The 27,392-nt window shown below is 38.6% G+C and overlaps 1 protein-coding gene across 3 annotated transcripts in view; it reads right to left on the bottom strand.

Annotated features, from left to right (window-relative positions):
• Positions 1-1,443: 1,443 nt before the first annotated feature.
• GNE (glucosamine (UDP-N-acetyl)-2-epimerase/N-acetylmannosamine kinase) overlaps positions 1,444-27,392 on the bottom strand; it is a 69,530-nt gene continuing 43,581 nt past the window's right edge. For all 3 annotated transcript variants that reach the window (XM_089670881.1, XM_089670883.1, XM_089670882.1), the window contains 11 exons: positions 24,182-24,384; positions 23,438-23,889; positions 21,914-22,066; positions 21,550-21,762; positions 21,274-21,361; positions 19,280-19,490; positions 16,610-16,739; positions 15,388-15,609; positions 13,879-14,061; positions 9,480-9,596; positions 1,444-5,243 (listed from right to left, as the gene is read on the bottom strand). In XM_089670881.1, coding sequence (XP_089527007.1) covers positions 5,008-5,243; positions 9,480-9,596; positions 13,879-14,061; positions 15,388-15,609; positions 16,610-16,739; positions 19,280-19,490; positions 21,274-21,361; positions 21,550-21,762; positions 21,914-22,066; positions 23,438-23,889; positions 24,182-24,384 — 2,208 coding nt within the window. In that variant the 3' untranslated portion in view covers positions 1,444-5,007. The remainder of the gene's footprint in view (positions 5,244-9,479; positions 9,597-13,878; positions 14,062-15,387; positions 15,610-16,609; positions 16,740-19,279; positions 19,491-21,273; positions 21,362-21,549; positions 21,763-21,913; positions 22,067-23,437; positions 23,890-24,181; positions 24,385-27,392) is intronic.

Genomic DNA, 27,392 nt, shown 5'->3' with positions numbered 1-27,392 from the left:
TATTGGCAGGCAAAAGGTCCTTCCCGCAATCCCAGATACCTAGTTCAACCTGGAGATAGAGTCATTACAGGAATAGAAGCCCACTTCTGTAGAAAATCCCCCAGCAAGGGAAACTGCCCCAGCAGAACACATTAGTGAATTTTTGGTCTTTTTCATTTATATAGCAAAAATTTAAAAATTCAGTGATTAAATAGCAAAAGAAAGCTCTCAAAAAAAGTACTGTTTCCTCCCACACTCCATAGACACGCTGGTAGGTTAATTGGATCCTGTCTAAATTGGCCCTAGTGGGTGTATGTATGACTGTGAGAGGGACTTTAGATTGTAAGCTACTTGAGGGCAGGGACTGATCTGAATGTATAATATACAGTATACAGTTGCAAGAAAAAGTATGTGAACCCCTTGGGATTATGTGGCGTTTTGCATGATTTGGGCATAAAATGTGCTCTGAACGTCATCTAAGTCACAACAATAGAAGAACACAGTCTGCTGAACATAATACTACACAAACATTAGATGTTGCCATGGTTTAATTGCACATAACATGTAAACATTCACAGTGCAGGGAGGAAACCGTATGTGAGGCCCTAGCTTAATGACTTCTCCCAGAGCTAATTGGAGCCAGGAGTGAGCCAATCTTGACTCCAATCAGTGTGATGATATTGGATGTGTTGCTGACAGCTGTCCTGCTCTTAAAAAACACACCTGTTTTGGGTTTACCGGTTTCAAGAAGCACTGTCTGATATGAACCATGCCTCGCAGAAAAGAGGTCTCAGAAGACCTATGATCAAGAATTGTTGACTTGCATGAAGCTGGAAAGGGTTACCTTAACCCGATTGAAATGCTGTGGCATGACCTTAAGAGCGATTCACACCAGACATCCCAAGAATATTGCTACACTGAAACAGTTTTGTGAAGAGGAGTGGTCCAAAATTACTCCAGATCGTTGTGCAGTTCTGATCTGCAACTACAGGAAACATTTGGTTGAGGTTATTGCTGCCAAAGGAGGGTCAACCAGTTATTAAGTCCAAAGGTTCACATACTTTTTCCTCCCTGCACTGTGAATGTTTACATGTTATGTGCAATTAAACCATGGCAACATCTAATGTTTGTGTAGTATTATGTTCAGCAGACTGTGTTATTCTATTGTTTTAACTTAGATGACGTTCAGAGCACATTTTATGCCCAATTCATGCAAAACTCCACGTAATCCCAAGGGGTTCACATACTTTTTCTTGCAACTGTATATTAGTCTCCCATCTCATGTTAATGGCACTAGCAGACATTGCTCTTGGAATCTGGCTTTATCGATCCTGTACTTATAAGGTAAGGTTTGACTATCATATGCAGCCACCCTTGCTTTCTAGCAATCTCTCATTCAAACATTTCCCTAATATCATTTGGAAAACTGATCATTTTTAAGATACGAGAAGAAGTAAACAGACAACAGAATTATTTCAGTTTTATTTACACAACTTCAGAAGCACAAACCATTCTCACAGGTTTATGAGCATGTGTGGACTACAGATTGTTATTTTTTTTTCTATAAATGAACATTTGTACCGAAACATGAAAACACGCAACATTAAAATTGTTCTGGTATGCAAATGGAATGTACACAATCTTTGGGGGATCTGACCAAGCAGAAGCATGGATGTTACCATTGCTGACTTTGTATGTTTAAGGGCTATTGTTTTATCCTTCCCTACTTGGCAAACCAATGGCCTGGAACACAATGCAAGTGCATGACGCATGTTCACTTGGGATCAGTAACTCAGGAAATAGTTACGCATAATAGGCATCAGAGCCCAAGAGCAAGCAGCTTCATAAACAAGTCAGCAATGGCAGTTTGCTTATTTATTATCAGATTCCCATTTTAGGCCCCAAATCTAAACTATTAGATTTGGATACAGTAGGGTATTATCAGGGCCTCTGTCAAAAGCAAACACTAATGAACTATGCATACACAGAAAAGGCAGTAGCTTACAGAATTGAATATGCAAACAGTCCTGTGAGCAACCATGGCTCGGGAGACGCTAGAAACAATACAAAACATTAGAAACCAATTGTATTTTTTCAGCAATTTAAATAAATTAAATCGGAGTTCAAACCAGTGTGTGATAAGTGCTTACTGTCATCTTCTGAAATATGTTGTAGAAAGAAAAACTGCTCTTAGTTCGCTGTAAACAGACCAGAGTAGGATTCTCTACAGCAGCCTGAAACACCCCCTGCTGAGGCACAGCTATAGCACTGCAATCAGCAGGAAGCATAAGATTTGCTAATTTTAAACTGCTAGATCAGACTCAGCAGGGGGTATGTCAGACTACTACAGAGAGGCTACTGGCTCTTCCACAATGCAGCAATCTTCTACAACATACTGCAGAAGATAGGAGTTTTCGGCTAGGTGCTAGGGTAGGATGAGAAATTTAACAGTAAGCCACCCGTCTGATTTATATAACATTTTCTGATAAACTACAATTAGGCTCAAACTCCAGCTATGAGTGCACTACATAAAACAAATACACTTATATCAAAATATGTTCATTAACTATTAAACATGATGTAAAAAATGTATTACGTTTTACTGCTTTTCATGTGTACCATACTTTTTCATTTTGTTTACAGAAGAGGTTTTAAACCTCTTTTAGTTGAAGGTCTTCAAGTGTGAATGATCATGATTCAAGTGTATGACATGTCTGGGACCAAGAGCACACAAGTTCCCCTTGGTCTAATAAGTGAGATTCAACCATTTGGGATCTTAGGACAAGCAGCTATTTACTTTCCAGGCACCTTTTGTGTGTACCACAAAAAAAATTCACAACAATCAACTGCATTTGCTTATATCCTCAGGATTGATAAAAAAAAAATCTTTTAGCTTCAGGATGATCACAACCCAAGACTAAATACCCATTTGTAAAATGTGATTTTAAATGTTATAAAACCCATACTATTGTTTTATCATGTCCTTTACAATAAAAAAAAATGCTAAACATTTTACAGCTATATTGTGTTTTTACACAACTACACCAAGGTCTAAACTAATTATTGCACAATCTTGCTCCTCATTAGCTTTGGGAAAAACACCTTATATTTTACACTAAACATACAAAATATAAATACATTAAATATAACTGATATATTACACAGCAAATTCTTTTAAAGAACCATTTAAAAGCCGAGTCCACCTACACTGGATATTTAAGCAGTGGATAAAAACCAGTTGGTATCTTGTATCTGTTGTGGGTTCTATTACATGGGTATTGCTCCTATTGCTGGATTCTACTGCATATTTTTTCTTTTAAAGTCCATCAAGTGCCATGCCTCCTTTTGATTTATAATGGCCTTGCTTGAAAACCTGAAACTCCAGCAATATAATATAGTTTTTGAACACATCTTTTTAAACTTTATGTGTAACCAAAAATTGTTTTTTTTTTTTTTTTTTTGGATAGAGTAGGGACAGGCTAAAACCCCTGCCAGGTTAATTGTTGCTGTCTGCATCATTGCTGAAATGTCCCTTCCCATCTCAGAGATGCAACTAGAAGTTAAAGTAAATCTCTCATTTTCCTCTTAGGGCTTGTTTATACTTGCGGTGGGGGGGGGGGGGGGGATATAAAACACTAAGGTGAGCTACGTTTTTACTACCCCTGCAAATGCCATCCTTTAAGCCACAAAGGCAGTGGCCAGGGGTGTATAAATGATGCACAGTGGGCACTACTGTACACTAAACACAACTGATTCCTGATTCAAGTGAACGGGACCACACTGCAACTGCCCGTGGTATTTAAGGGGTTAAAACAAAGTGGTTATAAACCCTTACTTATACCCAGTGATGTGATTAGCCTAAGACAATACACAAATGAAACAAATCCTCTATTATAAGTTGTATATATATATATGCAGCCATCTGTCCTGCACAGCTTTCTATAACACGCAGAAGAAAGGATTTTTCTCAGCAGCAGAAAACGGAGCAGGGACTTAAACTCTCACACACACTGCAGAGCTAGAGCACTGGGCTAAGTGTAATCCGAAAGCTGGTTGGGGGAATGTGACACCCCCCTTCTTCAAAGGCTTAGAGACACAGAGCTGAGTCTATGAGTCATCTGCTGCATGCTCAAGGGCTGTCTCCTGGAAGAAGATGGTGTTGGCCTAATCTAATAGGAGTGAGTCATGCAGATAGAGAGAGGAACCAGACTTCTGCTTTGAATTCAGGTTAGTTCAGGTAAGGGAAGTGCTTTGTTCTCTTTTCATATCTGAGGTTTACAACCACTTTAAATAGTTGTCCCCAGAATAAGTGAATGGGGACACAGAAAGCAATACAATTTTGACTGAAAGCCTAACCTTTCCCCACTCTATCCAAAGTGCAGAGGGGGAAGAAAAAAAAACAAAAAGCAACTGGGGAAACTGCCAGGATCTATATTATTCAGCCTGCCACCCAGCCAGTAAATTCCTTGAAGTCCTTCCAGGACACAATGTCTATGTCCTAACTCTCAGACGTGAAGTAATAAACCTAGCTGCTCCACAGTATGGGGGGATTTTGGCCACAATCTAGAGTCCAACTCCTGCAGGTGGCACTATACTCAATAGGTGATCTAAAGAGAAAGTGGTTTACTCCAATGAACAAAAGAGAATTGCCTAGAGATATACTAAAGGGCACCATTGATTGATCCCTTTAAAAGAACAAAAACCTCATCTCACTCGTCATGGTTGTTCTCAAAACATGTATGAATTATCCATATCCAAGTGGAGACATTTGGTCTTTTCTGATTACACATTTTAGTTTGTAAAGTGTTCAAGTACTGTACAACAGGTCAAAAGAATGTTTGCCAAAATAATGGTCATAATCATATTTAAAATAATAAATATTAAAATAGTTAAAAAAATAAAAAGATAAATTGTAAAGTAAAAAATTCAAACACTGTGGCCACCTTCATTCTAAGTGAAAATAGAAGCTTCCCATCAAGGTTTAAAATGGTCAGGGAAAGTGTTAAAATCACATTGTGCTTTGAGATATTAGTATGTCCTTCGGGTGGTATAATCCAGCACCATACTTGCTGCCCCCAGAAGGGCAGGGTCTGATAAATTAGACACAACCACATCTACGTTTTGGACTGATGCCAGGCCTCTTTGGCGTATCACTTCTTTCACCACATTGATGTACTGGTTGGCAAGAACCCCGGAAAGTATAACTAGTGAAGGGTTTATAGTATGCAGGATGTTCACAATCCCGATGCCAAGAGCTGTACCAGCTGCATTAAAGTGAAAAAAAAAAATTAACAAATTAGACTGGCAGAAGGAAACCATAAATTCACAGATATATGTCATCTAGTAGTCTACTCACAGGAAGAATATAATGAAAAAAAAAAAATGAATTTGCAAAATACCAAAAAACACAGTTTATAAACCACTATTTCAGCTGTGAAACGACTTTCGTTCAGTCACCATTGTGATTAGAATACATCTACTGCACTGCATAGCCAGGAAGACCATTCTACTATATCCTGGTTCACCTAAATGCTAACTGAACACATGATGTTGCCGTTCTGTTGTCTAGTAAAAATTTAAGATTCTATCACATTCAGGGAGAAGAGAGAGGGTTCTTTGGACAGAACAACCTCCCACCTGCTGATACTCACTTTTACAGTTCCTTCACTGAATTATTGAACGGAAGCAAGCTTTTATGGTGAAGATTGCATAGGGTTGATTACTTTTTTCTTTTCTCATGTTACAGCAACTGACGGCTCATGCTGAACAGGCTCTTCCTGGGAAAAGGTCACATGCTCCTCCATGCCTGGAAGCATTGGGTATTTCCCAATAGCTCTGTCAGAGAATCAGTGCAAGGCAAAAGCATTGTGAACGTCAGTGTTGGGGGCTCCTCTTTCAAAAACAACCTGGCACGTTGCCCTGAATTGGTAAAGTGAAAGTCTCTAAAATACTATGGAAGGTAAAATGCAAACAATTTTTTTTTAAAACTAAAAACGATTCCCATTTCAATTAAGGCAACATTTGCATGGGTGTTTTGCCATAGTGGAAATGGGAGTGAACTATCCTTTCACTTTTACTGCATTGGAAAATGCATGGAAGCAAGTAAGATAGGTCCCACAGTGAGTATAACCAGCATGCTTTACTGCATATACAGACTGATTTTACTGATGTGGGTTCAGTAACAGTTTAAAGAACTGATGGGAAGCTTCCACTGCTGGCAAGCTTATGACCAGCACACGTTCCATCCAAGTGCACTAACAATAATAGGTGCAAGGTGAGTAAAAGTGGCAAAAAAAAAAAAAAAAGACTAGGCCAAAACGGGATGACTTTGCAATGCTATAAAAGGTCCCCCAAGTGCTGACTGACAGGGGCAAACAAGAATGATGTCCTAACAACCAATTACATCATCAGTTGATAAGGAGGATGTTGGGTATGCACCCAACATCCTCCTTATCAACTGATAATGTAATTGGTTGTTAGGATGCCGACAGCTAGAAAAGTAAAAAAAGTGCACAATGAAAACCCGTTGCTTTGTGTACTAAAAAGGCAGGATTTATCCACCTGCTGGCTTGTATACAATTTTGGGCAATTTGTAGGCATTTTGCCAAGACACTCCTCAAGAAGCGTGAAGGCACACTGGTTGAAAAAGGCCGATATAATGTCATGGGATGTATTGAGTTAGATACCCCCAAATATACACACACACACACAGGATATAAAAAGTCTACACACCTCTGTTAAAATGTCAGGTTTCTGTGATGTAAAAAAATGAGACAAAGATAAATAATTGTAGAACTTTTTCTACCTTTTATGTGACCTATAAACTGTACAACTCAGTTGAACAACAAACTGAAATCTTTTAGGTGGAGGGAAGTAAAAATAAAAAAACTAAAATAATATGGTTGCATAAGTGTGCACACCCTTAAACTAATACTTTGTTGAAGCTCCTTTTGATTTTATTACAGCACTCAGTCTTTTTGGGTATGAATCAGCATGGCACATCTTGACTTGCCAATATTTGCCCACTCTTCCTTGCAAAAACACTCCAGATCTGTCAGATTGCGAGGGTATTTCCAATGCACAGCCCTCTACGGATCACCCCCCAAATTTTCAATCGGATTCAGGTCTGGGCTCTGGCTTGGCCATTCCAAAACTTTCATCTCCTTCTGGTGAAGCCATTCCTTTGTTGATTTGGATGTATGCTTTTGGTCGTTGACATGCAGAAAGATGAAGTTCCTCTTCATGTTCAGCTCTATAGAAGAAGCCTGAAGGTTTTGTGCCAATATTGACTGGTATTTGGAACTGTTCATAATTCCCTCTGCCTTGACTAAGGCCCCAGTTCCATCTAAAGAAAAACAGCCCCAAAAGCATGATGCTGCTACCACCATGCTTCACTGGTATGGTGTTCTTTTGGTGATGTGCAGTGTTGCTTTTACGCCAAACATATCTTTTGGAATTATGACCAAAAAGTTAAACCTTGGTTTCATCATACCATAACACATTTTCCCACATGCTTTTGGGAGACTTCAGATGTGTTTTTGCTAAAATGTAGCCGGGCTTGGATGTTTTTCTTCATAATAAAAGGCTTCCGTCTTGCCACTCTACCCCATAGCCCAGACATATGAAGAATACGGGAGATTGTTATCACATGTACCACACAGCCAGTACTTGCCAGATATTCCTGCAGCTCCTTTAATGTTGTTGTAGGCCTCTTGGCAGCCTCCCAGACCAGTTTTCTTCTCGTCTTTTCATCAATTTTGGAGGGACGTCCAGTTCTTGGTAATGTCACTGTTGCAACACATTTTCTCCACTTAATGACTGTCTTCTATGTGTTCTTTGGTATATCTAATGCTTTCTAAATTCTTTTGTACCCTTCTCCTGACAGACTTTTTGACAATGAGGTCCCTCTGATGCTTTGGAAGCTCTCTGCAGACCATGGCTTTTGCTGTAGGATGCGACTAAGCAAATGTCAAGAAAGACCTACTAGAACAGCTGAACTTTATTTGGGGTTAATCAGAGGCACTTTAAATAATGGCAGGTGTGTACTGACTCCTATTTAACATGATTTTGAATGTGATTGCTTAATTCTGAACACAGCTACATCCCAAGTTATAAGAGGGTGTGCAGACTTATGCAACCACATTATTTCATTTTTTTATGTTTACTTCCCACCCTTAAAGGTTTCGGTTTGTTCTTCAATGGAGTTGTACATTTTATAGGTTACATTAAAAGGTGGAAAAAGTTTTGAAATGATTTAACTTTGTCTAATTATTTTACATCACAGTAGGCAGGGCACATGCAAAAAAATCATAGGAGGCCCTTCTCAATTTAAAATAAGAGGTATGCATAATTTTACATCGTTTCACTGGTCTAGCTTGGGATACATATGCCATTCCTGACCAATCCCCCTGGAAGCTGGAAATCACTGTAGAAGGCACTACTACTATAGCGATCTACACTAGCTTCTGGGTCCCGTGCCAAGCGGCAGCCCTGCTGCACTGTGAACACAGAAGATCACCTGCTTGGCACAGATGTCATTGAGAGATTGCAAAGCATTTTCTGATTGGAAGACCTGGAATGGGGATGTCATTATCTCCCCCTCGTCCATTTAGAGAATGCTTTGCATTCTCTGAGCAAATGCAAAGAGTGTTTTGAATGGCGCCCATGCAGAGTAGGCAACCTCCTGTGTTCAAGAAAGCAGCAGTGCTCCTGCACAGCAGGGAACCCAGAAGCCTATGGAGATCATTGCCTACTGTCTTGCCTTCTACAGTGATCTCCAGCTTCCAGAGGAATTGCCAGGCATGGTATATGCATAGTACTGGGGATTCACCGATATATGAACGGCCGAAATGTTAAATAGATTGTAGTGCGTTTCTCCAAAAAGCTCTAAAAACACATTGGTGTGAAACTGGCCTAAATGGGGAGATGTGTGTTTTTTTTAACTTCCCAAATATGCACCAAAAATGTGGCAAGCAGGATTTTTAGCACTGCAAGGGAAGCACAACAGACCAGTGTGAAGACATACATTGAATTTAAAGGGATGCATTTTTCTTGAGCTTTTCTTGTACTTTTTTTTTTTTTTTAAACACAAAAGCGCTGCAAAAACTGCTCAGTGTGAAAGCAGCCTATTGGCCGAAAGGTGCTGAAAATTCATTTTCATTTAAATTCATAATCTTATTTAAAAAGTCAAATATAATACAATTTATTTTTTTTTAAAACTGTCCATTTTTGCTATGGTCCAGTGCATCCTGAATTTTCTGTTTTGGTTCAACAATTTTCATTTCGGTGCACCACTACATAGTACCATTGCTTCAAGCTGGATCCTTTGTCATTTTTCAGCAGATCAGTTACAATTCAACAAAAGTGTACTGGGCTAGTAGTTTGGTAATATAGCCACATTTCTACAGATTCCCATTATTTACAACCCTTGTATACTACACTTGGGAAAGCTAATTAAATATTAATACCCAAAATAAGACTAAACTGATAACGGTTAGTACCTGTTTTGAGAATATTGCTGGCTTTAATGTTGCCAAGCTTCGCTGCTTGAATAAGATGAATGGCTGTAACAGATTCAGCATTCTTCAAGGACATGCCTTCTACTAAAAGAGAGTCCTCTGTGTAGAATAAAAAAAAAAAAAAAGAAAATAATTTATTTTGCGTGCAATGATAAGTAGTGAAGCATAGCATAATACAGTACAAACTAGTGCTGCATTTAAACAAAAACAAAAAAAAAAAGAAAAAAAAAAAAAAAGGACGACGTTGCTGATATACTTCGACTAAACACTAAACATAACTGATTAAGGTTTGTCACTTCCAAAATGAAAAGGTCATTGTGAGGATCTAATTCAGCCTCTCTCAGCCAGAATTCCATGAAACCCTAGGGTTCCTTCAGAGGTTGCTGGGAGTTCCTTGAGCAAGGAGCAATTTTTGTCTTAGATAAGTTCCCACTGACATCAATGATCTTTTTAACGGTCAGACAGAGGAATTCTCCCCACTGACCATCAATGCAAGGAACATTTTCCTGACTGACCCACCCACTATTGTACAGTGAGCTGTAGATACTGTAATTATTAGCATGGGTTCCCAAAGACCAAAAATGGTTTTTCAAGGTTTCATCCAAGTTAAAAGGTTGAGAAAGGCTGATCTATTTCAATACAGGTAACAGATCCTATTACGTATTATAATAAAGCAAGACTTTAAATTGCAAGTATCTTGCAGAAGTGACCAATTCATATGTGGCGAGCGATTTAAAAAAAAAAAAACTTAGAAGAATGATAATTGCTAAACCTGACAAGTGTAATTATGTCAACTGTCCTCCTGGTCTTAACTGAAAATTTACAACAAATTTACAAAAAACAAAACAAACAATGTATACCCCCCCCCCTTTTTTTTTTTTTTTAAACAGTCTGTAAACATCTGGGAATTGGGGAGACCAGCTTCTAGCGTTTTGGAATAAAAATGCTGTCCCATTCTTGCCTGAGCATATGCTGCTCTAAAACCTGGATACAGCTTTCAGCATCGATGGTGCCTTTCCAGATGTGCAAGCTGCCCATTCCACACAAATTAATGCACCCTCATACCATCAGAGAGGAAGGCATGTGAACAGAGCGCTTATAACAATCCGGAAGGTCCTTCTCCTCTTTAATGCGGAGGACGTGGCACCCATGGCTGCCAAAAAATGTCAGATTTCAACTTGTCTCACTGCAGAACAGTTTTCTACTTTGCAACAGACCATTTTAAATGAGCTTTGGCCCAGAGAAGACAAGACATTTCTGGAACATGTTCAGATATGGCTTATTCTTTGCATGATAGAGCGTTACCTTGCATTTTTGGATAGCACAGCAAATTATGTTCAAAAACAGCAACTTATGGAAGTATTCCTGAGCCCATGCAGTGATGTCCATCACAGAACCATGTTTTTTTTTTTTTTTTAATGCAGTGCCGTATTAGGGCCCAAAGATTACGGACATCCAGTACTGCGTTTTGGCCTTGTCCCTTGCCAACAGATTTCTTCAGATTCTTCAAATCTTTTGTTATTATGTACTGTAGGTGATGATATATTTAAAGTCTTTGCAATTTTACATTGAGGAACATTATTCTGAAATTGTTTGACAATTTTAGACTCAGCTTTTTACCGATTAGTGAAGCTCTGCCCATCTTTACTTCTGAGACACCCTGACTCTTTGCCCTTTTTGTACCCAGTCAAGGCTAGTGACCTGTTGCCAATGAACCTGACGTGTTGCTGCCAATTTCAAAATGACCCTCTTTTTATCACTTATAGTGTTACATTTTCTCAGTTTAACCACTTGCCGACCAGCCAACAGTAATTTTACTGCTGGTTTTTGGCTTTTACAGGCACTGCGATGTACCAGTACGCCGTGGTCCACATATGCGTCCCCCAAGGGCGATGCGCTCTGCAACGGCTGTGTCCATCGGACACAGCGGATTGCAGTGCATAGTACTGGGCCATCACTATGGTAACACAGAACTACTCTGATGACAGGATGTCAGAAAAAAACCCCAAAAAAACAAAAACAAAAAAAAAAAAAAAACTATTCCCCCCCAACTTGTCACCAGTCAGTATCCCTGATCACCGTCACACCAATCATATGATGATGCTGTACTGCAACAAACAATTGTGAAAAAACTTGTGACTTCAAAAAAGCTTGCCATGCTTCTTACTAAAATATCTTTGACTGGGGGGTATTTATACCATTCTTGCATTTTAGGACCTGAAAAAGTGTGATAGGTCATCAGTACATCAGGACTGATCAAATTCAAGACGCTATAAGAAGTGTTTTCTCTAAATTTTCTGTATTTAATTTATATAAAACAAATGCCAACAAAAGAAAGCTCTATTTGTTTGAAAAAAAAAAATGACAAAAATTTCTTTTTTTAGGTACAGTGTTGCATGACCGAGCAAGTGCCAGTTAAAGTAGCACAGTGCCGAATAGCAAAAAAAAAAAAAGCACTGGTAATGAAGAGGGTTAAAACCTTCCAGAGGTCAAGTGGTTCTAAAGGCTAAAGGTTTTTTGTACCTTCATGCATTCTATGCATAAAGGTAAAAAAACTGTGTGCAGCTCCCTCAACCCCCCTTATACTCACCTTACCCTGATCCAGTGAGGTTCATGAAAGCAGCGGCTCTCCTGGGTCTCTCCCTCATTTGCTGAGGGACAGCAGCAGGAGCCATGTCAATCACAGCCAGCGAGAAACCTAGGAGAGCCGCTGCTCTCATGCGCCTGCCCCCCAAGTCATTTTATGTGTGTCTTATGTACACACAGGCAGCTGGGGAGCTAGCATGCACGAGTTACCCCAGAGCAAGCATTGGGTGCATTCAGCATGGGGGAAGTTCCAAGAGCGCAGGCAGAGGGACCTGAGAAGGAGGATCAGGGCAAAATCATTGCACACAGCAGGTAGGTATAACATGTTTATTATTTTAAAAAAATCTGAACCTTTAGTATCACTTAAATTTTATATATTTCCTATTGTGAATAAAATATGTGTTTATGAGATTTACAAAACTATTGCATTCTGTTTTTATTAAGATTTTACACAGCGTTTTGGAATTGGGGTTGTAGTTAGTCATTAACATCAGGGATGAACTACATGGGGAGTTTTGAACTGTAATAATACAGTTATGTGCGTGGCACCAGTTTAATACTAAACTGCAGTATGGAGATATGAACCAGTCACATAAAACAAAAAAGGGAAAACCACAAAAAAACAAAAAAAAGATTTCTATTTGAAATGCTTTGTTTTCAGCATGAAAATGGACAAATATGCATAGGTCCTTAATGTTATGCTGGAAAGCCTTTTTATTTGTTGCCCATCGACTCATTTGCAAAACATTTCAAACAAAGCATCTGCATCACTTCTATGACATTAAAAATTGCACGTGTTCCAACTATAGAGAACAAATTGTTCTGCTAGCTAGTGGCTTCATGTCATCACACGACATCTTGCTATAAAGCATCAAATCGGATGCAATATTGTACAGTGTACAGTGAATTGTTATTTTTGTTTAATGGCAGAAAGCAAAAACACCAGCACCACGTACAGCTATCAAGAAGTACTGCAGATTTATATTTACATAGGGGAACTTTCAGGCTATATACCATGTTTTTACAACCACTGATTTATGTAAACCAAAACATCCACCCCCAACATCACAACTTTAATGCCAGTTCATACATACAAAGTGCTTTAAAAGAAAAAAAAATAATAAGATAAAAGCCTGACAATTCTAATTTGAAGTGAAACTACATTTTAAACTGAATGTAGTGTTTCTGCACATATTTGTATTGTTGTCAGGACTAAAACATTTAAATTTTTGAAAAATCAGGTGTATTTTTTATTTATTTTTATCTAGCAGGTAGAGCGGTTTGCTCCTTTGTACATAATATTCACACATTTGAAGGACCCAACCTTTATCAGATGGATTAATCTAAAGTATCCATCAGAGAAAGCAGTGTCTAAAAGCAGACTGATACTTCTGTGACCTCAATGGATAGGCCACTGAACTCTGGGAATCCTTTTGTCGTGTTTTGGCCATTAGACACAGAAGAAGCCTCTTCTGTGCCCCTCTTGATTCATTGTCATGTTACTGGGCCCTGACTACAAGCGCTGTCCAACTGGTATTCCACTGCCCAGTCTTAATGGACTCCGTGGAATGGAAGTGGGCAGGTATTACGCATCAAGAAATATCAGGCCCCAGCAACAAAGTGACACCTAATCAGAGATGGAAACAGTAGATGCTTTCTGGCTGAGTAATGTACATTATGTGGCATTTGCTCTTAGACAGGAGTTTAAAATGAAACTGCACCACATTGTAAATTTTTACAAGTTTAAAAACAGGTACATGAGGCTTTAGAAAGGTTACTATAGAAGTGGATGTACCGTCATGCAGCTTCTTTGCTTCTCTCTGCAGGGAAATTCCTGAAGCATATGCTTCTATGCAGCCACGGCTCCCACACATACACTCTGGTCCATCAAATGACACCATGATGTGACCCAGCTCACCAGCACAATATGAACTTCCATGTACAAGTTCATTATGATGAATCACTCCTCCTCCAATACCTGAAAAAATCATAAAACATAGTACAATAGTAAAAACCATCTGAAAACAAATGAACTGTCAGAATAATTAGTAGCAGATATGTTACCGAACAAATCAGAAATAGATTGCATTATATTTTGCAAGAGAGGGACTTAAAGCACTATAAAAGAAAGAAAAGTAATATACATAGTCTTGGCAAAAGTCTCCCTAAGCAATAATAATAATAATAGTGATTGTAAAGGCACATTTTTAAAAAATAAAAAAAAATGGCATACTTACCAGTTCTGTTTAATGGTTTGCACAGAGCAGCCTCAAGCCTCCTCTTTTCAGGACCCTTGCCACTGCTCCAGGTTCCTCTCCTCTACCGAGTGCCTTACTTAGCAAGCTGCTTGCTATGGGGGACACTCGTGCGGGCTTGCTTCCCAGCCAGATCTGTGCGTTCATAGACACACAGAGCACGGCTCAGCCCTGCCCTCGTCACTGGCTGTTACTGACAGCAGCAGGAGCCAAATGTCTCTGCGCCTATGAGGTGGGACATAGCTGCTGCTCTCATACACAGCACTTGATTGAGATTGGGCGCAGGTAAGTATAAAGGGGGCTGTGGAGGGAGAAATGCATAAAGAAGGATTTTTACCTTAACACAGATAATGCATTACGATAAAAAAGCCATTAGCCTTTACAACCACTTTACATATAGCATTTCTGAATAATAAATCAATATGTGTTGACCACAGCAGAAACTGTAGCTTCTTTGTACAACAATAAGGGCCTGTTCACACTAGAGCAGTGGCTGGTGTTTTTCTGTACTGGAAAAACTCCAGTCACAGTTGGGGTTCAAAGAAAACGGTTTGCTATGTGCCCTGTTCTTATTGCAACACAGCCCGCAGGTGCAGTGAGGTGCGATATTATGCAGCATGTCAGAGCTGCTAGGTGGTGACATGAGTGAAATTTTACTTTGTACACTTCACAAACTTTACAATGAAAGAAAGGAAAAAAAAAAAAAAAAAAGCTGCGTGAGGCAATAAAACACATCGTAATGCTATATGTCACACAACTGTCGCACAAAACAGACTTCTGCCCGATTTAGAGTGCAGGCAAGTGCGAATTGGGCCTCAAGGCTCAGGGACCTACATTATGCATGTGAAAAAAGGATTTGAGTATCCCTGGAAGCTTGTGGTCTGGCCCATTTCTAAATTGCCATACTTTCTCATGACCAAGGCAAAACAGATTTTTTTTTAGAGAACCTCAGGTGTAGTACTTAAGAGCAATCGCTTACTGAAAAAATAAATAAATGATTACAGTTGCAAAATCAATTTAATGGACAATAAATATTGCTAAACAAATACCTGTTCCAGTAACGATGGACACAAAATCTTCTACTCCTTTGCCTTGGCCAAACTTTCTTTCTGCCAATGCAGCACAGTTGCCATCATTATCTACCCACACTGGAAGATGCAGTGTATCTGACAAAGGGGTTCGCAGATCAACAGAGCTCCATTCTTGAATCAGTTTTGTGGAATGAAGTACAACACCTTCATGAGGGTTTACACGTCCACCTGTTGAAATACCTGTATGAAATAACAATATAATCTTATAACTGTAATAATGGATAAAAAGACAAGAAAAGTCTGCACATCACCTTTATATAGTGTCTTTCAAAGTCTGAAAACACACACAATCATCCTTTTACAGTGAAACTATAGCAAGGAAATCATAAAAAGCATTAGCAACAAACGTAAACTAGTTCTTTAAATGGCAACACTGCACAAAACAAACAAGGGTCTTATTGCTTGTCTGTAAATATGTGACATTAAAATTTTACAGGGACAAGATTTTCCATCAAAGTAAATAACCTTTGGAGCAGGTTTATATTTTTATTGCACATAGTATAAGTTATGCAAATAAAACTACGTCAAAAAAGACCAGATGTCCCACAGTCACAGTTCACTCTGCAAATAAAGCATGCTCAAACACCACCAAGCCCATCCTTGTTTGAGACTGTAAACGAATCATGTACTGCCAAGTACCCAGTATCTGTTGCAACTAACTCACATGCAACTAACCTGAGTCATAACCATGAAAATTCTATGTTCCATAAGTCACAATTTACTTTGCAAATAAATTACACAAAATAAACACCACCAAACCCAACCTTGCTTGAGAAGGTAAACTATTCATGTACTGCCAATTATATTATATATATATTTTATTTATTTTCTTCATGCTCACATGCAACTAAATTAGAGCCATTACTACAAAGATAATTTGTGTTTGCAGTGTGCTTGGATAGGATACATTATTCTATATTCTCTATTTAAGCAGAAAAAAATTGCATTGTTTTTCCCAGAGACAGTTTATTCTGGTTTTGTAGGTCGTATTTGTAAAATAATAGTTTGTAACATTATTATTATAATACAGGATTTGTATAGCACCAACAGTTTGCTCAGCGCTTTACAATATAACGGGAGACAATACAGCAACAATACAAGAGGGAAAGGAGGGCCCTGCTCCTTGGAGCTTACAATCTAGGAGTAACATGCATTTAAAGAAAATAGTGCAAGTACGTACCCACTCCTAGTATTCTGCAGTTCAGTGTGACGGCTTCTGAAGCTGCTTCGACACACATCTTTAAAATTAACTCAATTCTATCCTCGTATGTTTTAGGATTGGGCTGTGCATATTTCTTAATTATCTCACCCTGGAAAAAAAAAAAAAAAAAATGTTATCATATACACAACAATGCAAAACAGATTTTCTGTGACAGCATTTGGATAGCTTGTTTTATGATCTAAGTGACGTGTAAAGTTGTATTAAACCCAAAATGTAATATACTGCAGCTTACCAATCAGATGTAGGGGCTGCATTAGTTTTTTTCCCTCTGTTTTCACCTGGTGATCTGGCCAGTAACACACCTCCTGTATTAGAGTGCCCCCACTCTAGATGAAGGAGCACAGGAGTATCTTTAGACAACAGCACTGCCAGTCTTGGGGGAAGGGGGTGTTAGATGTATAAGCAAAAAAATAACGGGAATTTAAAGATTACCACTAGACATGAGACAAAAATGTCTCAAACAATATTTATTACAAATAATTCTTATTAATAATCATCAAAAAAACTATCACAGCCTTAAAATCACATGAAAAACACATATTGCCTACATGTATTCATCCACAAACTTCACAGACAATAAGTTTCTTTAAGATGTGCAAGAATACATTCCAAAACTTTATTTCTAGGATGAGAAAAAAAATAAACAAACAATCACATAGCATATCCTATGTTATTAGGCTTTGTATGTTATGTGCATGTTAATTTATTTTCTCTCATCCTAGATGTATAATGCTTTTGAATATATTCTTACTCATTCTAAGACATGGTCATTGTCCTGAAATAGTGGACTGTCTGTGAAACGCATAGAATACAATATATGTGATTCAGCATTTCCACATACTGATCTGTCATTTGCTACAGCACAAGTCAGTCAGCAGATCCTGGCCAATGATTAATAGATGGGACCTGCTGATCGGCTTAGCGAATGATTTACTGAATGAATGTGTTTACTAAGAACACAGGGTTCTGTACACAGGAGTACAGTGTGTTGTTTTATCTCCCTGCAAAGAAGAGACAAAAAACAATACATTAACATTGTTAAAAAAAAAAAGAAAAAAAAAAAAAGCAGCACACATTACTAGTCACAGTTAACCCTTTGATTGCCCCTAGATATTAACCCCTTCCCATTAGTACAGTAGCAGTGTATAATATTAGCACTGATCACTGTATTAGGTGTCACTGGTCAGTTATGTCAGTTCCGACCCAGCGTCAGGGTCAGATTACTCACAGTCCCACTATAAGTCACTGATCACCGCCATTAAGATTATTAGTAAAAATAAATAAAACTTCCAGAATATATAAACCATAGTTTGCAGGCACTATAACTTTCACACAAACTAATCATTATACACTTATTGGGATTTTTCCCAAAGACATGTAGGAGAATACATTTTGGCTTAAATTTATAAAGAAATTTGATTTTTTTTTATTGGATATGTTTCATGGCAGAAAGTAAATATTGTTTTTTTTACATAATAAAAAAAACACAATGGTGATCAAATACCACCAAAAGAAGGCGCTATTTGTGTGAAAAATATTATATAATCTTCATTAGAATACAGTGTTGCATGACCGTGCAATTGCCAGAGAGCAGTGACGAATAGCAAAAAATGCCCTGGTCATGCAGGGGGTAAAACTTTCCTGAACTAGAAAATGCTGAAACATGTCCATATCATCCAGCTGCAACATAGGTAATTGATTACAGTAGTAAATCACCTAATTTAAAGCATCAATCCAGTCGTTTGATTCAATACAGTAATAAATTGCTAGATATTGTATAGGATAAAAATAAAAAAATTAAAATGGCCGCTACTGGAACTCATATGGATATATTGCCTACATGATATCAACTGGTGATGCTATTTCCTTTAAATAAAGGCCCCTGCCCATGTGTACTACATATTCAGTACATATTTCCATTCTATTTATATACTGTATATTCTATATAATTATACAGAATTACAAATGTAATAGGATTACGTTTCTATTCTATGCATCTGTTTAGCATAACTTTCTATTTCATAGTGAGTATGATTGTTTTCTCTTTGCACTCCTGCCACTGGGAGGCACTGTGGTTATGCGGTCCTTGCCTTTGGCTGGTAATAGTTTTTCTTGTGGCTGAAAATCTTTTTTTTTTTTTTTGTGGTGCGCCCTGACCTGTTCCTAGCTTCTGGTGGCTGGACTGGGACTTGATCAAAGAAAAAACAACTCTGGGATGCCTAGTGATTATGTAAGCATTTTCTATATTATTCCCTACAAATAAAATTTCCTTAATATGTACGTGTGTGCTTGGCTTTGCAGGAGGTCTTTGCCATTTCAAAATGCAAAATTACAATGCGCTGGGCTTCTGAACTGAAAATATAGCCAGCAACAGACCACAGTTTAGGTCATAGCTACTAAGTACTGTGCAATGTGGCTTCTGAAAATAAATGCATTATAAAACACACACACACACACACACACGATATCACTCTTCTAAATGAAATATTCAGAAAGTCACATACTCGAACAGAACTAGGTAATAAAACACAAAAAACCTACTCACCAAAAGTATAATACCTAATTTACACAAACAATTAACAGCAGCTCTGAGCAACATTCATAATTAATGCCATGACATACACATACCTTCATACTGACAATCGCTATCCTGAGATTTGTTCCTCCCAAGTCAACAGCCAAGGCACTTAGTGTTTCCAAGATGTGATCTATATCTTGAGAGATACTCTCCTTAACTGGAGGAAAGCAGAACTTCTTCTGCAGAGGCTCTGATAAACCTATTGATTTGAGAAACTTCACGATTCTCGGTACTGAATTTCCATCACCATAAATTTTGGAGCTGTACAAAGCAAAAAATATATGAAAAAAAGTTCAGTGTGCCCAGTATTATCACACAGGTAAAGATGTGGTTGGACTAAAAAAAAAACAAACTGGCTTGCTGTAGCTCTTGGAAACTCCAGTGCTACAGCTATAAGAGGTGTTATTGTTAATACAAGCATTTTTGCGTACTGTATTGTAAATAATGGACAATATGGTAGGAAGAGTGTTTTTAAAAAAAGGTATGGGATTGCTTTGAACTCTATTGCGGAAAACTCAATCCTTAACCACTTCCCGTCTGCCCCTATAGCAGAAATACTGCTACAGGGTGGCACGGGTGCACAAAATCACATTTTTATATATATATAAAAATATATATATATATATATATATATATATATATATATATATATATATATATATATATACACACACACACACACATATATATATACACACACACACACACACATATACATATATACACACATATACATACACACACGACTTTGCATTTCCGGGTAGGGGGCGCGTGCAAAGCGCACGTGCGCCCTGACTGCGCTGCCATTCGCAGCTGTGGCTGTCAATCACCAGGTCCCAGCACCCGGTGATTGCCGAGGATCTCCGATGAGGAGGAGAACTGTTTGTAAACAAAACAGTTCTCCTCCCTGTCAGCTTGTGCACACTGCTTTGCATGGCAGTGCACAGTACAGCGATATAAAGCAGTGTGCTTACAGTGAAGCACAAACACACCCAGCACACAGTTAACCCTTTGATCGCCTCTCATGTTAACCCCTTCCTGCCCAGCTCCTTTAGTGCAGTGTCAGTGTTTTTTTTAACACTGATCACTATATTGGTGTCACTGGGGATGTCAGTGACACCAAGTCAGCCCCCCCCCAGTGTCAGAATGCCAGCCGCAGTCCCGCTATAAGTCGCTTATTGCCACCATTACTAGTAAAAAAAATAAAATAAATATATATATATATATATGTGGGGTAGGCTTCCCTGAATAAATGATTTTTCAAGGATCACATATAGGCGGACAGGGTAGGAGCTGACTGGACATACTGGGGCACGGAGTTCCTAAGGAAGGGAAAGGCTCTGGAGAAGTCCTGGAGGCAAGCGTGGGAAGAGTTAACAAGGGAGCTGGAGAGCAGGAGGGGATGTAGCTAGGGGGCGATGTTGTAGATGGCCTTGTATGCTGTGGTTCGTATTTTGAATTTCATACGATGGGGTAGGTGAAGCCAGTGAAGAGATTGGCAACAGTCACGGATCAGTTAGTAAGGTGTATTAGTCTAGCAGCAGCAATCATAAAGGGGACTAAAGAGGGGGGGCGGGAATAGCCTGTGTAAGGGTAAGGCCAGTGAGGGAGTAGTCAAGGCATGAAATAACCAAGGAATGAATAAGTTGTTTTGTGGTGTCGTTAGTCAGGACTATTTTCCATGGTCCCACTGTATGTATGAATGTAGCCACTCTCTCTTGCTTACTCCCAAGATGGACTTTGGGTTTTGTAGTTTGCACAGAGCAGTGCACATGGCCACAACTAACGTGCACCACTAGTGCCAGACAAATTAAAGTGGGGGGAAAAGTAAGGTCTACGAGCTCAAGGAAGATGTTACAAAGAGGCATAAAAACACAGAAAATTTTTATGAAAAATGGATTACAGGTCCACTGAGTAGTGAATGTGTATGGATTATTTATGGAGAATAAAGATAACGTTTAGTGTCACTTTAAGTTGCCAAAAGATATAGAAAGCCAGGACCCTAGAGTCCAATCAATATATAGGTTAGAGACATTAAACCTACCATGGATAACGTTTTCCAAACTGAAGTTGAAGTGCGTGAATTATTTTATTCTCTGTGTCCGCATCTCGAACATGCAGAACATTCTCACCTGATGAGTATAAAAAAAAAAAATTATAAAATGATCAGTGGTTTCAAGACAAGAGTAGAAAAGTCTCAATATTTCATGCTTGACAAATGAAATGTAGACTTGTACTGTGTGCTGTATTTATAGACATTTATCTGTAATATACAGCCTTTTAACATAGCAGAATGTGTGTGTAGTTGAAAGACATTTACCCGTTTCTCTTCCTGTCTGACGTGTGCCTAAATTGATGACCGGTGTTCCAAAAGCTCCAGCCTCTCGCACACCACAACTGCTGTTCCCAATCATGCATCCTGCATGAGCAACTAATTGTATAAACTGCTCAAATGGGACATGCTTCACTGCTCTGAAGTTGGGATGGTGCTCCACACCTTTCTTCCTCATCACTCTCACCATTTCTTTACTTCCTGTAAGGCACAGAAAATCATTAATCCACTGCAACACAATGACAAATTTTTTCTACAGTAAACTAGGCCCCCAACATAGAACAAACAGACGAAGTCTGAAAATCTCAGCTGTAAAAAGTAAAAGTTCATATACACCTCCACACAAAATTACCTGCATCAATATTTGGGAACAGCACCAAGGTTCGCTTGTTGAATGAGATAAGTGCATCTAGTGTAAATTCAAACATCTTAACTGAATGCTTGATGTCTGTGGTCACTGGATGCTGAAGTGCTACAGTGTAATCACCAGGTTTCACATCATCACCTATTAAAAAAAAGTGTAAATTGTCAATGTCAACATGTGTGATGTTGAGCAATTAACAGGATAAAAAAAAAAATAATTACTGATTACTTTTAAATATCTCCTGCCAGTATTTCTAAACATTACAAAGTGCAAGTTAAGGAACTAGAAAAGGCGACATTTCTGTTCTAACTTTCTACTTCAATTCCCTGGTTGCACAGTACTTCCAGTAGCTCATTCTAACTTTGTGATCCTTAGTGTTGTGGAACTCCATGCAGACATCTACTGAGCTGATCTACAACACAGCAATTGGAGTCACTTAGGACCCACTCGCATCTAGTGATTTGGGATCACATACTGAAATCACCAATTCCAAATCACACTGCAATGCTGGCAAAACACACCATACGTGTTTGTGTGTCATTCATTTTAAATGGCACCTAAAACATGGTGCAGTTTTGCAGTGAGTGTCACGTGGCAAACCGCATTGTACAAGTTTGTCGCCCAAAAGAAGCTTCTGTTCCTTCTTGGACGAAAAGCTTCGCGCGATAATCGTGGCAAAACTGCACTGCATTTTATGTGCCATTAAAAATTAATGTCACAGAAAAACCCGTGGTGTGTTTTGCCAGGATTGCAGTGCGATTTGGAATCATGGCAATTCCTTGGGGGCCAAATGGTCGACGACAAAAGACATACACACACGACCAGTTATGGACAATAGAGTTTGTCTTCCATTAACAATGAAAACAGATTTCTTCATTGGTTTTTACATGGTGTCTTACTAAAGAGGATCACCACACCAATAAGATACCCACTTTTACTGGGTTGGTGTAGTTAAAGTTTATGTAAACCATAACATCTACCTCCCTTTTGGTCAAATATAACATTAAAATAGTGTACGGTTATATTACTTTATAAGTGCAAAAAATACCGGTTTGATATCCAGGGCTGCCCTGTCCACCCTGAAGTCTTATGTTAACCAATGGTATCATGAAGTGAGTTACAATACAGAACCCCCCCCGATTATGGAGATGAGGAAGGAGGCTCCTGCTCCCTAGATTCTGTAAAGTAATTGTGGGTTATCACTCTAGGACAGAAGTGTTACTGGCATTATCACCTGTTAAAGATAAAATCCTAGTAATGCAGCCAACACATGTAAGGACTAGCAAGCTGCAATTTATTACATTTCTGTTAGGGTTATATACCATTTAAACCCAGGAAAGCCATTTTCTATTTACTAAATGCCACTGCGCAAAAGCTCTCCACTACTTAATAAAACCCTAAATATTAGTAAATACCAGACATTCATGGAAATTAGGTAGCAAGCTATACTTTCACTAAAAGCAATAAATATCCAGCACTACGGTGAAGCTTTTATTGCCGAAAAACACATACCAAGCCACATCTTGATAACACTCATATAGTCCTTGTTTTTCACATTAAGAAGCTTGTCATAAGAGGGGCACCCTGCCAGGAGGATGCGGTCATGGTCCTCGCACATAGCGATGAGATGCTGTTCTGCACTCCGTGTGCAGCACACGTGGTAATGGGCTAATTTAGTGATGGAATGTCTGATTGAGTCATCTATGGTCCCACTGACTTCACCTCCCTCTATGTGAAGGATTCGTATGTTCATCAATGCTGCAGTTGTTGCCAATGCCAAGGCATCAAATCGATCTCCATGGACAACTATTATGTCTGGTTTAAGTCGGTTTAATACATCTGGCAGTTTCACCAAAGCAAGTCCTACTGATTCCACCATGGCAGCTTCATCCTCCCCCCTCACAATTGTATGAAGTCTTGCTTGTATATCAAAATCATCCTGCTCAATCATACGGTAGGTATTCCTAGACAGCAGAGATAAATGGACAGTGATATTGCATTTTTGAAACTCAATGTTTATCTGGAGAGACAGGCAGTCAAATTTTATTTAAGGCTTCACAGCAAGGTATCTGAGTCTAAAAGGAAGGAGGCCAGGCTAGTCATCACCAACATCACATTTACCAAACTTGCCCTGTTTACCATTCTAAAATACAATGACAAGTGTTTTTGGCTCAGACTTCCAGCAGTCCTCACTGTCTCGTAGTTAAGGAAAACATTATTAGGAGAGGAGACTGATTTTATAAACATTGCCCTTACCCATAGTCATCAATCAGGTGAGAACCTATAACCACTACGCTCAGCTCAAAGTGTTCTGGTTCTGCTTTAATACCAAACATAATAGGAGCCAACTTGGAGTAATCGGCCCTGTTGCAGGTGGCCACGCATACACGAAGTTTTCTTTGGTTTGCATGCTTCTCCATGACTACTTTTCTTCTTGACAGGTTTTCAAAATACTGTTCCTGGAAAAAAAAAAAAAAAAGCAAAGAAATTGGGTTTACTCCAATATAGACACAGAGCTATACAGTACATTTCAAATGTCAGAGTTTAGTTATGAATATCATTCCATCATAGTAAGGAAGATCATTTTTAAAGCTGAACCCCAGGCAGATTAAAAAAAATGAATGCCCCAATGAACACATCATTAAAAGTATTTTAACTGCTTAATGCCGACTGTACACAAATATGCAGCCAGCCCCACTGAACTGGGCTTTTTTCTGTGGGGCTGCTAATTTGCGTACCTGTATTTGTACTGGGAGTGAGCTGCACGGAGTGCTACCAGCACAGAGACCAGGGTTTCACTGAAAGCCCTGGGTCCTGTTATAAAGATCAGGACACTGAACTCCCGATTCTGGGTCACCCGATCGCTGTGATAGCCTCTGACTGGCTATCAAAGTGATCAGTCACTGTATCAATCTGCAAGCCACTGGACAGCAGATTAACTCAGTGTGCTGCTTCCCCTTCAGGGCTGGTTCACAGCATTGAAATGCAGTTTAGATACATTTTTTGTATGTGTTCCAATGCATTTTTGATGTTTTCTGGTTCATTTTTTTCCCCCACTCTTTTTCTTCAACTTAAATAAGCACATGTGTGTTTTTTTATACGGTTCAGTGCAGAAAAAAAAAATGCAGCAGGTTCTACTTTTTTTCTGGAACTGGAACACACTGGAACTGACCACACTGGTGTGAACTATGGCATTGGAAATCATGTAACCTACTATCAATGTATTTTTGAAGCAGAAAAAAAAAAAAATGCACTGGACTGCATGTGGTGTGAACTGACCTTTACTGTCTGTGCACAGGCTGAGGTAGTTATAAGACCTAACTGCGTAACTTAATTGCAGAAGAGAAAAATCTGGTCTCCTATCATGTCAGATAGGGCTGTACTGTGTTGCACAGCTGTGTCCTGTAAATCTCAAGAGTGGGATGGAGGGAAATACATATTCTTGGCAGTCAAATAAGCTTGAATCCATGTGTATTTCATATGTGTGTTTAGTCGTTTCCTGTAATCCAATACAGTAATCAATGGAAGACAACCAGCAAAAATCTGTCATACACATGACTGCTAAATTTATTCAATTGGAAGGTAATTTGTAAATCACAAAAACCTTATTGAAATAGCCAGTTTCTAATATATATGATCATGTGGTTAGCAGTCAGTCAATATATGCAGAGTTCACCATATTTCAGCGAGATCCACATACTATGCTTAGTAGTATTAGTCTTTAAAGAGATCCTACAAGCTCATTTTTCTCTAACCCAAAATAAAGTAAGCACATGGGACACAAAAGGTTCCAAGACTCAGAAAACTGTTAATCTCGGTTTACTCAAGCAACAAAATGCTGGTGCCAAGTGTTTTACAGATGCCATAGTTGTCTGTGTGAATACCCACACCAATGATACAGATTATGGATGGCATAACGCAATGGAGTGGATTTACTAAAATTGGAGAGTGGTTACCATGCAAAGCAGCACCAGATATTGCAGTCAGCCTTTTTTCTTTTTGTCAAAACCTAATTAAACAAGCTGAAGTCAGATGCAGATTGGCTACCATGCACAACTAAACCAGATTTTGAATCTCCAGTTTTAGTAAATCAACCCCAATGAGTCTGTCATCCCATTCAATAGCACTGTAAAAATGTATAGACCCTTGAAGAGGATTTTTATTTACTCAATATGCAGCACTCAGAGCTTTTAACTATAGCCTCCAGATTTGTGATCAAAATAATCCAAATCTAAAATGACAACATAAGCCTTCTACATAGGGAGGTTTACATAAAAAAAATTGTTCCATTACAGAATAGTTTACATGAGGAAATATTTGTGTTGCTATGACTCATATAAATATAACTAGTGACAGCCAAGAATGGAAGTAATACATACAAGCAAGGTCCACACCCAAGATTATGTGTTTATAAAGGATTAATCTTGGTCATCAACGTTGTAAAATATAATGTTTAAACACAGCTTGTAATTCGCTAAAGCATTCATTAGGAACCAAATGTAAAAATTACGTTTAAGTCAGACTGTTTGCAGTTATTGCTGCTATTTTAGGGTTACAAAAATGTAAATGAAAACTGGGGGTATACTGTGAAAGGGGCTTAAAGTGTTACTAAACCCAGGATCCTACATTCACTCTATCTGGTCTCCCACAGTACACACAACATGGAAATGTAATTATTTTAGTAAATATAAACTGCTAAATACCTTTTCCCATCAGCAGAGCAGTCTTGCCACTTCTATCAGTGTTGAGCAGAGCACTGAATAAAGCTTCTTTCTGCTCTAGAAGGATGCAGAACCCCTGACCTCTGGACAGTGCCGATTGGCCCTGTGCTGATCACATGCACTCTCCCAAGAAAAACAAAAAACTTCTCTAACAATGCACACCAAACTGAGCATGTGCAGAGTGTTTCCACACATATGTCTTATCAGGAGATAAGAGGGGGGCACTGGAAAAACAGGAGGATCAGAGAAGTCAGGTTCAAACAGCTTTTTTACACAATGCAGAGGATTAACCCCTTAGGTTCCACAGTGAGTATAACAAGCATGCTTTACTGCATATACAGACTGATTTTATTGTTGTGGGTTTAGCAACACTTTCAAGTCAGGGATAAAATGGTTTCAACAATGGTTAAAAAGGCAAAGGTTAGATGTGATTAAGATGCATTGAATGTTTCCGCTTGAGTATGAGCAATTTGCTTTTTTCACCAAGTGTCAACTGTATAGTTCTTTCATACATTTTAATTCATTTGAAGACATTTTAAGAAGTATACCCTTCCTGAATTCCAACCTCTTGCTCAACTGCAGCATTTAATACGCTACATAATACTGGCTAGCTAAGCAATGTATTGTTGCTATGTAAATGTTTCTAAAATAATTTTATTCAAGAGTTTTTTTTTCTGTATAGTAACATTAATGCTGGCCATAGACCAGTTGAAAACCAAACATTCTGCCAATCGAAAAACCAAAGT

The sequence above is a fragment of the Staurois parvus genome, unplaced genomic scaffold (genome assembly GCF_062004578.1).
Source record: "Staurois parvus isolate SC_StPar_1 unplaced genomic scaffold, SC_StPar_1.0 ptg000096l, whole genome shotgun sequence".
Classification (NCBI taxonomy): Eukaryota; Metazoa; Chordata; class Amphibia; order Anura; family Ranidae; genus Staurois; species Staurois parvus.
This window is presented reverse-complemented; position numbering and strand designations above follow the sequence as displayed.